The sequence below is a fragment of the Equus caballus genome, chromosome 27 (assembly GCF_041296265.1).
Source record: "Equus caballus isolate H_3958 breed thoroughbred chromosome 27, TB-T2T, whole genome shotgun sequence".
Lineage (NCBI taxonomy): Eukaryota > Metazoa > Chordata > Mammalia > Perissodactyla > Equidae > Equus > Equus caballus.
The window spans coordinates 38,662,574-38,678,848 of NC_091710.1; the positions used below are offsets into that span (position 1 = coordinate 38,662,574).

The 16,275-nt window shown below is 34.3% G+C and overlaps 1 protein-coding gene across 50 annotated transcripts in view; it reads left to right on the top strand.

Annotated features, from left to right (window-relative positions):
* The window catches only part of PCM1 (pericentriolar material 1), an 85,943-nt gene that overhangs the window by 19,852 nt on the left and 49,816 nt on the right, over positions 1 to 16,275 (top strand). For 28 of the 50 annotated variants that reach the window (XM_070252894.1, XM_070252903.1, XM_070252927.1 and 25 more), the window contains 11 exons: positions 2,723 to 2,900; positions 3,064 to 3,153; positions 5,461 to 5,570; positions 7,455 to 7,671; positions 9,617 to 9,818; positions 10,765 to 10,938; positions 11,435 to 11,592; positions 11,740 to 11,975; positions 14,693 to 14,847; positions 14,990 to 15,119; positions 16,115 to 16,255. In XM_070252894.1, coding sequence (XP_070108995.1) covers positions 2,723 to 2,900; positions 3,064 to 3,153; positions 5,461 to 5,570; positions 7,455 to 7,671; positions 9,617 to 9,818; positions 10,765 to 10,938; positions 11,435 to 11,592; positions 11,740 to 11,975; positions 14,693 to 14,847; positions 14,990 to 15,119; positions 16,115 to 16,255 — 1,791 coding nt within the window. Of the gene's footprint in view, positions 1 to 2,722; positions 2,901 to 3,063; positions 3,154 to 5,460; positions 5,571 to 7,454; positions 7,672 to 9,616; positions 9,819 to 10,764; positions 10,939 to 11,434; positions 11,593 to 11,736; positions 11,976 to 14,692; positions 14,848 to 14,989; positions 15,120 to 16,114; positions 16,256 to 16,275 lie in introns of all 50 variants that reach the window. The other 22 variants (XM_070252893.1, XM_070252902.1, XM_070252911.1 and 19 more) reach the window with 1 other exon arrangement.

Below are 16,275 nucleotides of genomic sequence, written 5' to 3' on the forward strand. Positions count from 1 at the left end.
GAGTAGAAGAAAGGAAGACTTAGGGTTTTCTGAAATTGGACTGTTACCTGTATGCAACTCAGGATTTCGTGCCTAAGTTATTTTTTTAATCTGTAGATTATAAATGTACTTGTTGAAGGTGACTCAAAAAGCTTAAATAAATATATGTGTTTGAAGGGTGGATATAGTCCTGGCTTCCTTTTTTGGATTTCTATTCCCTGCACCATCCTCTGGGCATGTTTTTATCCCTAGATATTTTTATTTTCATTTTCTCATCTTCCCTTTCTTCATTTTTGATGGTAGTCCCCACTCGCCTCCCTCAGCTTAGCGTTTCTCAGTATTAGTCTGAAATGTTAGTTATAGGGATGCAGAAGGTATTAATCAGTGATAAAACTCCACTAATTTTGAAAATTCTTGGGAATAATTGTTTGGATTAGTGAAAAATCTGAAAGGAATTGTGTTTAGTTCAGAATTCTTTATAATTAGAGTATCAGAGTTTTGCAAACGTGACTAAAAGATTTTAAAAGGTTTGCTTTTTAAAGGGTAAAAATCCATAATATTAAAATGTTTAGTAAACTCTTTAAAATTAGATAGCTTTAAGGTTACCTTGAGGTCTAAACTATTTTTGAGAGATGGGAGGATTATAAATTAGGTGGAGATAAGCATTCTCAAAGGTTTTCTTTTTTTCTGGATGACTTTTTGCCTCATTTGCATAATGTTTCTTCTCCTAATTACTTACTATTGATACTTTGCTGGAGTATTTGGTTGATATCAACCTGGAGAGATTTCTTTGAGTCATTCCAGTGAGATCTGTTACCTGTTTGGGTCTGGTTTTACATTTTACCAATGACTTTGATGAAATTATTTTGAGTCATTCTGAGACGGCTAGCTATTGATAGTTATCCCTTCCCCTTCAAATTGTTTTTCTAAGATGTAAACAGTCTTGAAATAAGCCAGGACTAAGAAGAACTTTGACAGGAATGAATGTAAATGTTTACAAGGTAATGCCACTTGTATAAGATGGGAGAGAACTGAGTTAACAATATTAATTTAAAATGGGCTTTAGTTTATTGAAAGTTCAAGACAACAGAGAATCTCCAATAAATAGTGGCTTGACCAAGATAGATTATTTCTCTTCCATGTTCATGAAGTCTAGTCAGGTGGTCCAGGAGAGACAGAGCACTGACTGGGCTTCTCTGATATCCACATCACAGGTTCTAACCGTAGTCTTCTACTTCCTATTTGATCTTAATTTCTTCGAGTACTTAATTTTGAGCCATGTAGTTAATGTTTACTTGTTAATCTTATTGACTGCCAAATCAGAGTGTAAAATGCCATCACAGTTATTCATTCTCATTCACGGTACTGGTGAGTTCTACGCAGGGGTGGGTAAAGAGAAGAGGTTTTTGCATTGTATTGGTAAAGGGTGTCACCCAGGAGGGAAATTCTCCATCTGTATAATTTCTCTAGGAGTCTAATGTACATAGGGAAAGTAAATCAGTTCATTTTTACTTTCAAAAGAAATCCTTGAACTTCTTTATTCTCCTTAGTAACTTTGGTGGGTTGGGGAGGAGATCATTCATTTAAAATCTGCATAACCCCAACAAAAATTTGATAGCAAAGCAAATTTAAAATTGACTAAATATTTCTAAGTTAATAGACATATTTTATACAAATATTAAACTTTTGAAGTATAAGATTTCTGAAAAGGTAAATGGATGAAGAATACCATTATGGTGTATATTTTATGCATAATTTGGCTTATAATTTGTTTTTGAATAGTATTTAAATTTGTCTCTTTGCTTAATTGGCTTGTATTTTTTCTTACTGGATTACTTTTGAATAGTCTTAAGATTAACATTTAAAATTTTATAATTTCTTGTAAGTGGCATCTATTTAATCTGTTCCCCTACTTTTAGACAAAATACTAGCTTTTGGGGGGAATTTCAGAGTATTCTATTTTATGTCCTTAGACTCAGCTAAATGAGTATATTTTAGAAGAAAAAATAGTAATGATATCTTTGATGCAAAATTTTGTGCTTTATTGTATGCTTATATAATATGATGCAAGTAAATTAAAGCCTTTCATGTCAGATTATTAAATAAAAAATGTATTTCTAAAATTTCTGTCCCTGGTTAGGAAATAGTCGGTTTGTTTTTGTTTGGTTTGGTTGTTTTTTTAACGTCATTTCTAGGAGTGGGGCAGAACGTTTTTTCAGTCTGGTCTTGTTCAAGGATACTTTTAGGGCGTTAACCTGGTATAATGTCCTCTTTTTCTGTAAGGCCTAGATCCCTCATTTGTGTTTGTGTGTGGTGTGTGTGTGTATGTGCAAGTGTATGCGTGTTTGTGTATGTATGTATGTGTAGGTCCTTTGGCCTGGATCCCTCATTTTTGTGTGTGTGTGTGTGTGTGTGTACATGTATGTCCTTTTGCTCTTTTGGCCTTCGTATCTTCCTTTTTGTATGCCTTTTTCTTTACTTTCCACTTGTTAATTTCTCTTCATGCTAACGATTGCTTATGGTCTTTTACTGTGAAATTACCTAACTACCTAACTCTTATCACAGCAGGCTTATCTCTGTGTCATCATGTTATTCTTTTTTTTCTTTAAGTCTACTAAAACTGTATCTCGGGTTGTATATTTAATACTAATTTATTATTTAGTATGTATTTTGCCATTGATAGTTGAAACAGGAACATGGATTTTAATAGTCAGATATAAGTGTTGTTCATTTTATTTTCCAGGCCAGAGATCCTCAGCAGGAGCCTATGGAAGAGATCGAAAATTTGAAGAAACAGCATGATTTATTGAAAAGGATGTTACAGCAGCAGGAGCAACTGCGAGCTCTACAGGGACGACAGGCTGCTCTTCTTGCTCTGCAACATAAAGCAGAGCAAGCTATTGCTGTGATGGATGATTCTGGTATGCCAAAGTCTTAGAATGTTGTTTTTGTAAGCAGGGCTCAGTAAGTAATGGTGTTGCAGGGTGGATGCTGGTTACTATATAATCAGATCTTGATTGTCAACTAGTTGAGAAACCTGCATGTGAAGCTCACCCTGTCCTGTGCTTTTCTCTGGTTATGCAGACAAGGTTGCAGGGGCAGCTCCTGGCCATCCTACTGTACCGTGCAGACAGCCAGCTCACTCTCCTTTTCATCAGAGAGAACCCTTAAGAGGTAAAAGGACAGGCTGTAGTTTGTTTTTGTACCCCCAGCCGATAGGGCTCTTGATGCTTTCATTTCCACCTTTTGTACTTTATTCACCTAGGATTGTCAGACTTTGCTTGCCTACCAAGGGAGGTTTAGAACTGAGTCCGTGAACAAATTTATAGAGCTTCTTTAGCTTCTGAAGTTAGTGGCAGCTCTGTTATTTCAGTTAGGTATCCAGTTGTAGATACTCGTTCCTTTGAACTATATTTATATCCTGTACAGTCTTCCCGAGACTCAGAAATGTTCTTTTCTTTCTTCCTCCTTCCCTCATAGCCATGTATCATTTAGGTGGAAATTGTATAGAATTCTTTAGTATTGAGTCTGATTTTATAGTTTGCCTCATTCAAACCTAAGTGTTTAATTTCTCATTAAGTTGAAAACAAATTGTTACTTACTAAAACTCAGTAAAACTAAGGTATATTTTCTAGTAGTCTGTCGTCCCAATCTAATAATAGTTTATCTCCTGTGGGCTCTCCATTTTAGGTCCTCACTGAGGATAATTGAAGTTACTCAGTTTATCCTGCTGTCTACACCTGGCCCACTGGCTCAGCCCTTTTATCACTGTTATATGTAATTTAATTTTGCGTTTTCATAAGGAACCTTATAATTTGCAAGTAACTTACTCTTTTGTAATAATTTTATAATAATTTTATAATATGTATAGTATATAGTAATAATTATAGATTTCATCCCCATTTTTCCCTTGTAAAATCCAAAGCATCATAGCTTTTACATTTATATTTAAAAAATAGATAATTTAGGTACAAACAAAATATTTTAACAGTGACCAATACTAGTTTGATTAATGACTGACCTTTTAAATATTTTTCAAGATTGGAGTATCAGAGACTTTCTTGTGATAGTTGTGTTATTTTAAACAGTTAGATTTACATCAGCTTATTTGAACATCACAAAATTGTAGGTTAGTCATCAGAACTTTTTTTCTTATTCTCATTTTATAGAAAATAAACACAGAGTTTGTGAGTTGCCTAGGCTTATGGAGTTTTAGTAGAATCAGATCTCTTGGGTTCCAGGTCAGGGATCTCCTATTTCTGAATATGAACTTCTATTTTTAAGTAAGTAGATGATCTCTTTTTTTTTTTTTTAAAGTGTACTGTCAGTGAGGCAGGGACCAAGAGTAGAGTGAACATGAGTTTAAATTTGAATTTATTTTATATACTATTTCAAAAACAATTTTAGGTTAGTAATTTTAAAACAGATTGCCTCTTTTATTTATGAGATTTTGCAGAGGCATACTGATGGAAAACCAGAATTCACATATTTAATATTCTGGTATATGAGAGAGACTACATAATTGTCATAGGAAAGAATGCTCCTTACCTCATATAACTAGCAAGTTGTGTGTTAGTTTTCTAGACTGTAATTTCTTTCTTTTCAAAACAGATTGGACTAGATATTTCAGATTCCAACCAGCCCTGAAGTTCTAATTTCTCAGTGGAAAAAGCTAGTATTTTCCTTTAAAACAGAGCGATTTATATTCAGTGTCTCTTTTAGAGTTGGAAAGGATAAACATGGAGTGGTTGGGTAGTAGTAACTGTTATCAAAATTATCATCAGAATACTACCTTAGAAAGAGAAAAGCTGCGGTCTTTTGGTATGACTTGTATCACAAGCAACTCCTTCAATAAATTATCTGTTTTACTGCAGGGGTCAGCAAACTGGCCAGCTGGATTTGGCCCACTGCCTGAAATAAAGTTTTATGGAACACAGCCATGCCCGTTTGTTTATGTATTGCTTTCACCCTACAATGGCAGAGTTAGGTAGTTAAGACAAAAGCTGTGTTTCCACAAAGCCTAGCATATTTACTACTTGAATCTAAGAAAAGTTTGCCAGCCCCTATACTAGAGCATTGATTCTGTTGGGGGTGATGGGAATTGAGACCTGTCAGAATCATCAGTGCTTTTTGGGGCTAACCACTTTCCCTGCCCCCCCCATCCCAACCTGATAGACCTGCCGCACCCTCACTCCATCAAGTCACTAGTCGTAATTGGGATGTAACATATCTCTCCTTTGAGGCTGGGACAGAAAAAGATGAACCACTATACTAGAGTTTTGTGAGTGTCCCTTTATTTTCAGTTCAGATGGAAACTTCTAATAAAATGATTGGTTGACAGATAAATCTAAGAGGTTAACTAGTTTCAAATGATGTTGAGATTTTTTTTCCCCCCAAAATTGATTTTTAGTTTCTCAGAAATTGAAAAGGTATTGTACTTATTTATTTGCTTTAATGAATAGTTGTTAATTTTCTTTCCAGTTGTAGCAGAAACTACAGGTAGCCTGTCTGGCGTCAGTATCACGTCTGAACTAAATGAAGAATTGAATGATTTAATTCAGCGTTTTCATAATCAGCTTCGTGATTCTCAGGTAACTTAATTTTTTTAGTATAGTTGAGTTTAGAATCACATCAGTAAAAATAGTGTTCTCAAACTTTCTTGAGCACAAATGTCACCTGGCATGGTTGTTTAAAAAGTGTGGATTCCTGGTCAGTGGGATTCCTCCACCTCCAAAATTATAAATCACACATTTGGGGTGGGCTTCTCCCCAGTGTGAGTCCAGTTCTGGAAGTTTGGGGACTATAATTTGGGAAACTATTAGACGACAATCTACTTTGAATGAAGTGATTGGTGAAATTTTCCCTTTGTATGCTACTAGATGACATTATTTTTTTCTCTAAAACATTGTTAATGATCACAACCTTTAAACTTATGTTTGAGTCTGTGTCCTTGCAATATTTTACTAATAATTTTAAGAAAGTTCTTAAGTTGAATTTAGAGTTAATTGTTATAATTTGATGACCTTTGTAAGTAATGATATAAATGCAAAATTTCAATTCCTAGGCCTTAAGTAAGAAAGATTAAAATTAAGTAAAAATATTAAAAATTAAGTAAGAATTAATACCTCTCCTCTGGAAATGAGTATGATTGAAGATGCAGTGTCTCCTGCCTACTGACGAAGTGAAAATAAAAGAATATGGTCCAACCACTTTGGAGAGTTATTTAGCAATATCTTGTACATTTTTTCTGACGACTCTGCAGTATCCCACCTTAGAGAAATGCTCACATGTTCACAAGGAGATATGTACAAGAACATTCATGGCAGCATTGTGTTAATAGCAAAAAATGAGAAACAACCTAAATGTCCATGAATAGGAAAACAGATTAATAAATTATGATATATACATAGAGTGAAATTCTGTGATCAGTTACAGTAAATGAACCAGAACTAATGAATGGAAAATGAGAGTTTAAGAAGGATGCCACTTAGCTTATGTTTAAAAATGTGTAAAGAATGCGTATTTTTAATTGACATGTACATAACTATTACAAAATAAAAACGTATATAAGAATGGTGGATATCTAATTCTAGACTGTGGTTATCTCTGGAGAGGGTAATGGGATTGGGGATTGATATGTATAGAGCTTTAGCTGTATCTGTAATGTTGTGTTTCCCTTAAAAAAGAAAATAATTCATGAAAATGTGGCAAAATGTTGAAATTTGACTAAGCTCAGTGATGGTTATTCATTATGATTCCCTAAGCCTTAAGGTTTTTGAAATGTTTCATAGTTCTTTTTCTTTTTAATCAGAGGAACATAGGAAAGAAGTGGTAGTAAAAACTGATAGATTAAGAAGTTAAAATTTGGGGCCAGCCCAGTGGCATAGTGGTTAAGTTTGCATGTTCTGCTCCGTAAGCCTTGGATTTGCAGGTTTGGATCCCAGGTGTGGACCTGTACATGGCTCATCAAACCATTCTGTGGCGGTGTCCCACATACAAAACAGAGGAAGATTGGCACAGATGTTAGCTCAGTGACAATCTTCCTCAAGCAAAAAGAGGAAGATTGGCAATAGATGTTAGCTCAGGGCCAATCTTCCTCACCAAAAAAAAAAAAAAAAGTTAAAATTTATGGTGATGGTGCTCAAAAGATGGCAAGAGAGAAAATGAGATTTTTAAAGATTTATTCTATATAAAATGTAGCATTTCTAGCACTTAATTTAGATCTAGGTCATAATGTTCAGTGAATCCAAGACCACTGTAGTTATATGTATCTGTAAAACTATATATATATATGTTACAATGGCACATCAGGAAACAGTATGCAATTTGGGAATAGGAAAGGCACGTGCTTACCCACCAGCACAACCTAGGCCAATATTTATCTCTTTTTATAAAGAATAGTTATGCATTCTTAATACGAGAATACAACCTTTAATTGCCTCAGTCTTTGTTTTTCTTCGTCTTTTTTTTATAAGCCTCCAGCTGTTCCAGATAATAGAAGACAGGCAGAAAGTCTTTCATTAAGTAGGGAGGTTTCCCAGAGCAGGAATCCATCAGTTTCAGAACATTTGCCTGATGAGAAAGTCCAACTTTTTAGCAAAATGCGAGTATTACAGGAAAAGAAACAAAAAATGGACAAACTGCTTGGAGAACTTCATACACTTCGAGATCAGCATCTGAACAATTCATCATGTAAGTAAATCTGGCTCAGTAGTATTAGGTACAGGACACATAGGTATATATGATGGTGCATATTAGTTACTTAATAAATATTTGGTGAATGAATGAACACATAGTTCCCAATGAAAATTATACGTTTTGTGGGGAGGTAGGATTTGCATGGGAAAAGTTTTTAAGTCACAAGGCAATGTGTGATAAAAGCCAAGTAGATGATAGATCTGTTCTGTAATTCAGAAATTGGAAAGAATAAACTTGGGCCTTGAAAAACTGGTAGGATTGTAATTAAGGGAAAAGTGGAAGAGAAGGTAACTTTGGTACTTGGACATAATACTGCATTTTTTACCATATTCAAAATATGCCTTTTAAAAAAAAAACTAATCCACATTAGTACTTTGATTTACAAACTATGAAACAGATTTAGAAAGTAATTGTATAAAAAACGCAAGGTATGAAAAACATAGTACCTATGGTTTAGTATGAAATGTCCATAACCTACATCCTTTTTGAAAATATGTAAATAGTTATCTAAGGTGGGAATAAGAAAGGCATAGTCATCCTACTTATACTAGTTATATAGGAAAGGCAATAATCATCCTAGTTATACTATAGGAACTGTCTTTTCTACAGATGTTTTGCTTGTTTCTGTCTAATTCAGATTTACTTACTAGTCCTCATTTGCTATCCTCATACCTTCTCAAGCCTGGTCCCTGCCTCTTACACAAACAGTAATAGGAGCTCTGGCATTGGAAACTGGAGTCCGTGGGGTCAACTGCAACTGGTCATTCTTCTTCAGCATTCCAGCTCCTCTCTTATTAAAGAAACGCCAAAGGATACAAACATCATCTCTGGAGTCCCTGTTCTTTGTTCTTCACCCATCTCCTATTTCTCTGTCAACCCAAAAGAACCTTACTGTTTCTCCCCTGAAAGATAGTCCTTTCTTTTCCCTGATCCCTGCTGGTCTCTTCCTCCTCTAGAGCATAAACTAACCCCAATTCTTATCCTTCCTGAACAGGTAAACTCAACTAAGAAAAACTTAAAATTTGCACTCAAGGCTTTGTGGTCAATTTTATACACATAAAGACAGTAGCACTCTGCCTACTGATGACTCTAAAAAATGATTTTTTTTCCAGTTAGGAAACAGTGTGAAAGCAGCAGCAGAAGGTAGAACAGTCAAGGAATAGGATAGAAGGACTACTGGCAATCAGCTATAGCAACTGATAATGTGAGCAACGAATAATGGTGGTCGTGAGAAAGAGATAAAAGACAATAGTTTTAAAGTGGTGGGAGAAAGAGAAGTGCAAAGAAAGTTTCTTAATCTTCATTCATTGCCCTTGAAGGCATAGCATATCTTTGTCTGATCTGTGTGGACAGAAAAGTGATTAAAATATAATTCAAGGACTGTATAGAATTAGCCGTCATCTAATTAGAAAATTTTATTGCTGAGTAGTATTTCTTGGATGGATGTACCACAGTCACTTTAGCAATTTTGCTTTAACCTTTGGAACAAGAAAAGTTCCATCTTGGAGACCAGATATCATTCCTTTGAGCTGTGGATTTGGAACACTCTTAGGGAGCTTAACCTGCTATGGCTGCCCTGTGAAGGTTTGTAGATGGTATACTGAACATCATACATAGTGGCCCTGCTGAACCTAACCTAGAACCAAGTTTATCAGAGGAGTGCTCTAGTTACTTTTTCAAGATAGAGTTCTTGTCAATTTCCGTCTTGTCTTTCCTTATTCTTTCCTGTCTGTTTTAACTCTGTTTGGTTGAAGGACATGTTAATAAACAAGTGGCCTGGATGTTATATCCTTAAGTTTCTAAAATTTAAATCTGCAGAATTTAAGATGTTAATGGTTTTTACTTTTTATTTTTCTATATCCAAGCAAACTTTGGATAAGTGTTGTTTGATGCCATATTTATTTGTTTATGGTAACTGGTCTTTTTTTTTGTTTTGTAGTTGTGCCTTCTTCAGTCTCTCCACAAAGGAGTGTGGATCAGAGAATTACATCTTCAGCTCCGTCTGCTCCTGTAGGCTTAGCACCAGTTGTCAACGGAGAATCCAATAGTCTCACATCATCTGTTCCTTATCCGGCTGCTTCTCTAGTTTCTCAGAATGAGAGTGAAAATGAAGGCCATCTAAATCCAACTGAAAAACTCCAGTAAAACATTTTTACAAACGTTGTTTACATAGATTAGAATCGAGTAATGGGCATAAATCCTGGGTTTTTTACTTTGATTCTTGAATTTCTGGAAAAGTTGAATTTATTTCATATTCTTAAGTGATAACAGTGGTAGAAGAAGTGTGTCTGTGTAATATGTGCATTCTTTGAGTTGTCCGGGAGAAATGTGGCATAATACAGGTAATTTCTGTGAGCTGATGTTTTCCTGTTTTCCAGATAAAGGATTAGCAGTAGCTGGGGCTACAGTTAAAAGATATCTATATTCAAATGGTTTAGAGCCCAGACTCTAGAGTCAGACAGCCCTGCAGTTGTATCTCACGAGGCTGTGTGACCATGGTCAAACACCTTACCCTTACTGACCTCATTTTCTTCATTTGCAAAATAGGGATGATAATATACCTGTTCACTAACATGTTTTATAGAAGTAAAAAACATTGGCATAGTTCTTGACATTTAGTAAAAACTGAACAATTATTATTTTTCGTAAATATATTATATACTTTATAGATCTCTATATGTTGTAGACAAATTGGGAACCTTCTGTAAATGCTCAGTAAAGCCTGCATACCTGATTTGTCTGAGAGGTAGTGTTTAAATTGAATATTTAGTACTGCACATTTTTGAGAAACCTAGGAATATTTTCAACATTGAGTTTTAAGCTATTAACATTTATACCTTAATTTTAATACTTGAAACTGGTTTGCTTAAGCTTTTGTTCCTAGCATAACATAAGAAAATAAAGGAATGAGATTTTGAGTAAGCTGTACTTGCAATTAAATTCATTACTTTACAGTCATATCCCCTGGATATTTGATTAGATCTAAATTTTGTTACTGCTGGCTGCTATTATATGAAAATAATACGTGCTTTGTTTTGCCAAAATTAGTATGAATGTTATATATATGTACTTTTTGTTGTTTATCAGGAAGTTAAATGAAGTTCGAAAGAGATTGAATGAACTAAGAGAGTTAGTTCATTATTATGAACAGACATCAGATATGATGACAGATGCTGTAAATGAAAACACAAAAGATGAAGAGACTGAAGAGTCAGAATATGATTCTGAGCATGAAAATTCTGAACCTGTTACTAACATTCGGTAAAAACTTATTTCTAAGTTTGTTTTTCTAACGTATTCGTCTTAACTTAATAGTTTTAATATGGAACAAAAAAGAACCTCATTAGAGTGCTGTTTGCCTTTTATTTAACTTTGCTTCTGTAAGTACAATATTTTTGTTGGTATAATCTTACTCGCCCTCTACAGAAATGCATATAGAGAGGTATTGAATACAGTAGTTTAGTAAATTGGCTGTTTGTTAGATCAAATGCAAGTAAATCATAAGAAGTATCTAACTTAACATTTTCCTACCTCTTTTAGGTGTAATTTTGACTTTTCATATGTTTTTATTCTTAAATTTCCAAATAGCAGAGGTTAACGAAAAGCAAGAGCCAGTTATTCCGAGTTGGGCTCTAAGTGGGGAAATAGCCAGTGATGTTCATAGTTTGGAATTATTTTATCAGCAATCCTAAGACTTTTGATGTAAATTTATTTTTTTTTTACCTTAAATAACTTCAGGCTCTTTTCTTTCTTTTAGAAATCCACAAGTAGCTGCCACCTGGAACGAAGTAAATAGTAATTCTAATGCACAGTGTGTTTCTAATAATAGAGATGGGAGATCAGTTAATTCTAATTGTGAAATTAACAACAGATCTGCTGCCAACATAAGGGCTCTAAACATGCCTCCTTCTTTAGGTATGATTGACTATTCACAGATAATTTTGCTGTATTTTACTTGGGAAGTAGATTTTCATTAGTACTTTTCTTAAGTTTATTAAATTAATAATTTAATAAACTTAAGTTTAATAAATTATTGATTTCAATAATATATGTTTTCAGCAGATTGTCGATATAATAGAGAAGGAGAACAGGGGATTCATGTTGCACAAGGTGAAGATGATGAGGAAGAGGAGGAAGAAGCGGAAGATGAGGAAGTCAGTGGAGCTTCATTATCTAGTCAGAGGAGCAGTCTGGTTGATGAGGCTCCAGAAGATGCCGAATTTGAACAGAAGATCAGTAGACTTATGGCTGCGAAACAGAAACTTAGACAGTTACAAGATCTTGTTGCTATGGTACAGGTAAATACTGCTAGATTTTTAAAAAACATTTTGTCAAATAGTCCAGTCTTATTTTAGAAGGTAAGATTTATGTATGTGTTTGATAATTCTGTTGGTATAACCATACTAATACACATTTATTGAGTTCTTACTGAGTGCCAGGTTTAAATCTTAGCACTTTACATGCCATGTATCAGAGATCAGCAGACTTTCTCTATTAAGGGTGAGTTAGTAAATATTTTAGGCTCTGTGGGCCGTATATTCTCTGTCACAACTACTCAATGCAAAAGCAGCCAAATAGACGATACATAAATATGTGAGCATTGCTACGTTCTAATATAACTTTGTTACAAAAACACATTTGTTTGCTGTTTTGCTGGACACCCCAGTCTTATATCATGTAGAACTCGTGATATCTCAGTGAGGCAGAATTAAGCATGTTAAAGAGATGTTAGTTGACCCAGGTTATACTGTTGTCAGAGCCAGAATTGAGACTCTCTTATACCAGAGCCTGAGATCTTAAATCACTTGATGTGAAAGGAAAACCGTATGATGTTTTATTCAGCAAGGCCAGGTAAGTAAAGTTCGAACTATTAGTCATAAATTTTAAAAAGCCATTTGCACATATGAACATGATATTATGTAACTTAACACTTCTTTATACACACGTACATTTTTGCTTATATATTCAAAGTATATCTGTAGAAGGCTACATAAACTGGTAACATTTGTTACCTGTGGAGAGAGGAATCAGTTGGGGGACAGGGATGAAAAGGAGACTTTTTACATGTCTTTTTTACTTTTTGAACTTTGATCATGTGACTATACTACCATTTGAAAAAATTAAAACAGCTTCCAAAGCAAATAGTAGTAGGTTGTGCCATCTCAAACATCATTGTACTTGTTTATTACTTTCCCACTTTTTCTTTGATTCCTTTCTTCAGATGTATTGCCAAAAGTGGGAATAATAGATCAGAAATGATGACTGACTTGGTGGCTTACACATGACTCAGCTTATGTTCAGGACTATAGTGAAGCTCTTTTGCTTCAAGGACTGTTCTGAGATCTGAAATATTTATATGAGAAATGATAAAACTGTAATGCAGAGGGATTAAGGGGCCTCCTACTGAAAGAGAACTGTTAAAAGAAGGACCCAAATCCCCAAGTTTTTTATATCAGTTTAAGGTCGATGAGTTTTATTTATTTTACTAAGGGTAGTTGTCTTTTTTCTTATTTTAACTTTTACTTGTATCCTATTTCGCAAGAGACCTGGGAGAAGGTCTAAACAGTTAGACAGTTACCATGATTATATAAAACTATTACTACTCTTCCTAATTAGATTATTCTGGATGACTTTTTTTTTTTTTTTAAAGATTGGCACCTGAGCTAACAACTGTTGCCAATCTTTTTTTTTCCTCCCCAAATCCCCCCAGCACATAGTTGTGTATTTTTAGTTTGTGGCACGTGGGACACCGCCTCAACATGGCCTGGTGAGTGGTGCCGTGTCCGTGCCCAGGATCCGAACCAGTGAAACCCTAGGCCTCGGGAAGTAGAGCGTGCAAACTTAACCACTTGGCCACAGGGCTGGCCCCTCTGGACGACTTTTATGGCCCTTATGAAACCTCTGTATCTTATAAGTCTCCAGATGTCTCTCTCTTAGTTCCTTAGTCTCTGATGCAGTGTGTGTTAAAACAATAATTGTTTAGTCAGTTACTTTCTTAACTTTCTTTTAGTGTTGGAGTTTGCATCATATCAGTTGTTCAGTCTCTTCCATACTACCATCTGAAACTTGAGGCAGTTTTGTTTTGCATTTTTTTCTCATACGTTAATTTTTCTACTTTTTATTATGTGAAAATGCCCATGATTTAGCTTTTATATTCTTCATTTCCAACTTGAGTCAGTTTCTTTCTGATCTTCCTATTCATTCTAGTGATGAATTAGATTATTTTTCACATTGATGCAAAGACCAAATACTACCATTTCTACAAACTTAAAATTGATTAGACAATTTTATAATTACAGTTTTATTAGAGTGATATGTCTGAAGTTTCAGTTGAGATCTTCAGAGAACCAAGGGTAAATATAAAATATGTAGAGTTAAATGTTTTTAAGAAAAGGCAGTAGTTCACCCACAACCCCCCATTTTAATAAATACATTGATTTCAACAGAAGATATAGATCTGCTGTTAGGAAGATATGAACTTTAGTTGTTTTTCCAGTAGTCATGACAGATTTGAGATACTATGTTCTCACTATTTTTTGTATTGTGAACATTGGTACTTGTTTGGCAAACTAAAGGCCAAAGTAAGGAAATGGAAAATTTTAATCAGAGCAAGTGACACTGGATATTAATCATTTGAAGTTGTTAATTTAAAATTATACCTTAAGAAAAATTAACTAATATCAAGAGTCCCAGCTCCAATGGTATATTTTTTATCTTCTTCATATCCACTAGATAGTTATTGTTTGGTAGCTTGGTCTCTGGTCAAGATAAGAAAAAGCAACTTAATATTTCTCATGACTGGGTAATTGGCAGCTTAAATTTTAAATATACTGTTTTCAGTTTTAGCACTTCATTTCCTGCCATTGATAAAGGATGAACTTCATTGTTCTCTAAAAATCTACTGCTTTAATTTTTATGTTATGTGAATTTTATAGACTGGTGGTATTTACTAATTATATGAATTGGATAATCCTTTAGATATGAAGATAATTTTAATATAATGATGGTGTTTTAGGATGATGATGCAGCAGACCAAGGAGTTATGTCTGCCCATACTTCAAATTTGGATGATTTCTACCCAGCAGAAGACGACACCAAACAAAATGCAAATAACACTAGAGGAAATGCCAATAAAACACAGAAAGATGCTGGAGTAAATGAAAAGGCAAGGTATGTTAAGCTTATGGCTTTCGTTTAATGAAAATTTAGCGCCTGTTACAGAGAAGGTACTCAGGTAGGTGTGCTGTATTATTCGTGCTTAATGCTATCATCAGATTTACTGGGGTCCACAAATATGTCAATTTAATTATAGAGAGAAATTTTATGAGGCTAAACTACAGCAGCAACAGAGAGAGCTCAAACAATTGCAGGAGGAAAGAAAGAAACTGATTGAGATTCAAGAGAAAATTCAAGCATTGCAAAAGGCATGTCCTGACCTACAGGTAATTAGGAAATGTTTTTCTTTCCATTTTGTCTGAAAAAAGATGTTTAAAACCTAATGTCAATTGACAGTACTCTTTGTCTTTTTCTAGTACTGATGTGACATTTATATTTATTAATTTTATGATTAATGAAATGGATGAACTAATAAAATGGGTTAGGGTTGTACATTTATACTATGAAAGATAGCACTTAGGAATTGACTCTGTTTCCATTTTTTCACTCATTGGGCTAGCTAGTTATAGGTTCAGAATATGAATATTTATAGCTATTTATTATATTAAAATATTCTCGTTTGAACTTTGCAATTAATGGACTATCATTTCCATCTTTTACTGGCCCAAAATTACATAATAAAGCTCTTAAGCCATTGTGAGTTACCTAAGGGAATTAAGATATTTTATTTGTAGTTTGAATATTAAATGTATATACCTTTGCTTATTAAATAGCCCCCTGTGTATGGGTCTTTGAGATTGAACAGAGAATGAGCAATCCTTGACCATGTCAGGTAACCAGGAGTAGGGTTAACATGGGAAGGGAATATCACTTCTTTTTGAGATTTTTCTTAAAATTTATTGGTTAGCTTTATTCTTCAGTTAGGTTTTGTTTTCAAAGAAAGGGAAACACATCAAATGATGTTTCTAATATAAGTTTATTTTCTAGACTCTTAACCTTTTTCAGTTTAATCCTTTTCCCTTGTCTCCAATTTAAATGACATCCAGAGGAATATATGCCAGAGTGGGTTGAGTATATGAAATTTTCCGCAATAACATTTTATCCCTTTTGTCTCTGTTGTTGCTGAGGGTTGGTTACTACTCGTTGACTTTAGCCTGTGTTTTCATGTGTCAGGTTTTCTTTGGATCATGATGGCAGTTAAGGTCTGGTAATGACAAATTAGGTATGGTACTAGAGCCCTAGAGAAGTAGTAAAATAACTGCTTTTATGAAATTAACATAACTGCTTTAATTCATAATAGTTTTTACCAACCCTTTTTTAGCTGTCAGCCACTAGTGCCGGTAATTGTCCCACAAAAAAATATATTCCAGCTGTTACTTCAACCCCAACTGTTAATGAAAATGAAACCAGTACAAGCAAATCTGTTTTTGAGCCTGAAGATTCTTCAGTAGTAGATAATGAGGTATTGTACATTGTACCCTG